Raw genomic sequence first — 1487 nt, 5'->3', positions numbered from 1 at the left:
CATTAGTACCTCTAGTAATATATTTACTGAGAAAAATGGTGACGTGCACATTACTTATTTTACCCGCTGTATCTCTAATGCAAGACCCCATCTTGCATTGGCGATATATGAATCCTTAACATTTCTGTAAAACAAATCCAATGTCTTGTTTTCTAGGTAGAGCAGCTGACAAACTGTTGAAATGTTGGCAGTGTAGCAGAGAGTGAGGCATGATTAAAATCACCACATATTGACACAATTGCATTGGGGTGTTGTGTCCTTATCTTGGCAACAACAGAACTGATGATATCACACGCATTGTTAGCAGCAGCTGAGGGTGGAATGTAAACAGCTGCCAAAAATAACACTGGTGAACCCTCTTGATAAATAAMAATGGAAATTTACTGCCAAGAMTTCAATGTTTTGTCTGCAGTGACATAACTTCACAGTAACATGTCCTGGATGACACCATCTGTTGTTGAAAAGCACCGCTAATCCACCTCCTTTCTGTTTCCTGCTTCTCTTTAAATCTCTGTCTGCTCGTATGGAAGCCTGGCAGAGATACYTTGGCATCAGGGACATGATCCTGCAGCCATGTCTCAGTGAAACACATGACATCATTCCCTATACTCCGAGTCCTTGTGAGAGCTTGAAGTTCATCCAGTTTGTTAGCTAATGATCTCATGTTGCCCATTAGGATTGATGGAAGAGATGGTTTGAACTTCCTTCTCTCTCGCCTCTTTGCTCCTGCTCTGCATTCATGACACCTCCTTTTCAACTCCTCTGGGATTTGTAGCTTTAGTTGTGGTGATGATTCAGATTTTGCTATATTAATCCTATTAAAAAGCTGCTCCCTGTTGTAAAACAAACCTGTTGCTATGGTTATGCATCATAAAGAGCAAAGTATAAAAAAGTTTTGGCAAAAATCAATCCAGCTGCACAGAATCCAAAACAAACATGAAAGYCAGGAACGAATGCCCGAAAAGAAAAGAAAATCTCAATAAAATTAACAGAGCTTCTCCACCCCGAGCACCTGAGTAAGGTGTATTACCTGACACTTGTCTCCCAGGAAGTACTGACGCCCTGCGAACACCATGTAGTCTGTCTTCTGCATCTCTGTTACAGAAAGTAATCTGATTACAGAGTGTAGATGGTGATCAGATTACAGTGTGTAGACATCTCTGTTACAGAAAGTAATCTGATTACAGAGTGTAGATGGTGATCAGATTACAGTGTGTAGACAGTAATCTGATTACAGTGTGTAGACAGTAATCTGATTACAGAGTGTGGACAGTAATCTGATTACAGAGTGTGGACAGTAATCTGATTACAGAGTGTGGACAGTAATCTGATTACAGAGTGTGGACAGTAATCTGATTACAGAGTGTGGACAGTAATCTGATTACAGAGTGTGGACAGTAATCTGATTACAGAGTGTGGACAGTAATCTGATTACAGAGTGTGGACAGTAATCTGATTACAGAGTGTGGACAGTAATCTGATTACAG

General features: G+C 40.4%; 1 protein-coding gene across 1 annotated transcript in view; it reads right to left on the bottom strand.

Annotated features, from left to right (window-relative positions):
* The window catches only part of alg13 (ALG13 UDP-N-acetylglucosaminyltransferase subunit), a gene marked incomplete at its 5' end in the record, with an annotated part of 15304 nt that overhangs the window by 12121 nt on the left and 1696 nt on the right, over positions 1-1487 (bottom strand). The window contains 1 exon segment of the mRNA XM_014028446.1: positions 1031-1095. Within this exon segment, the coding sequence (XP_013883900.1) occupies positions 1031-1095 (65 nt within the window).

This window comes from Austrofundulus limnaeus, unplaced genomic scaffold, assembly GCF_001266775.1.
Source record: "Austrofundulus limnaeus strain Quisiro unplaced genomic scaffold, Austrofundulus_limnaeus-1.0 Scaffold764, whole genome shotgun sequence".
In the NCBI taxonomy this organism is placed as follows: Eukaryota; Metazoa; Chordata; class Actinopteri; order Cyprinodontiformes; family Rivulidae; genus Austrofundulus; species Austrofundulus limnaeus.
Note: the sequence above shows the minus strand (reverse complement) of the source record. Positions and strands in the feature narration are given on the sequence as shown.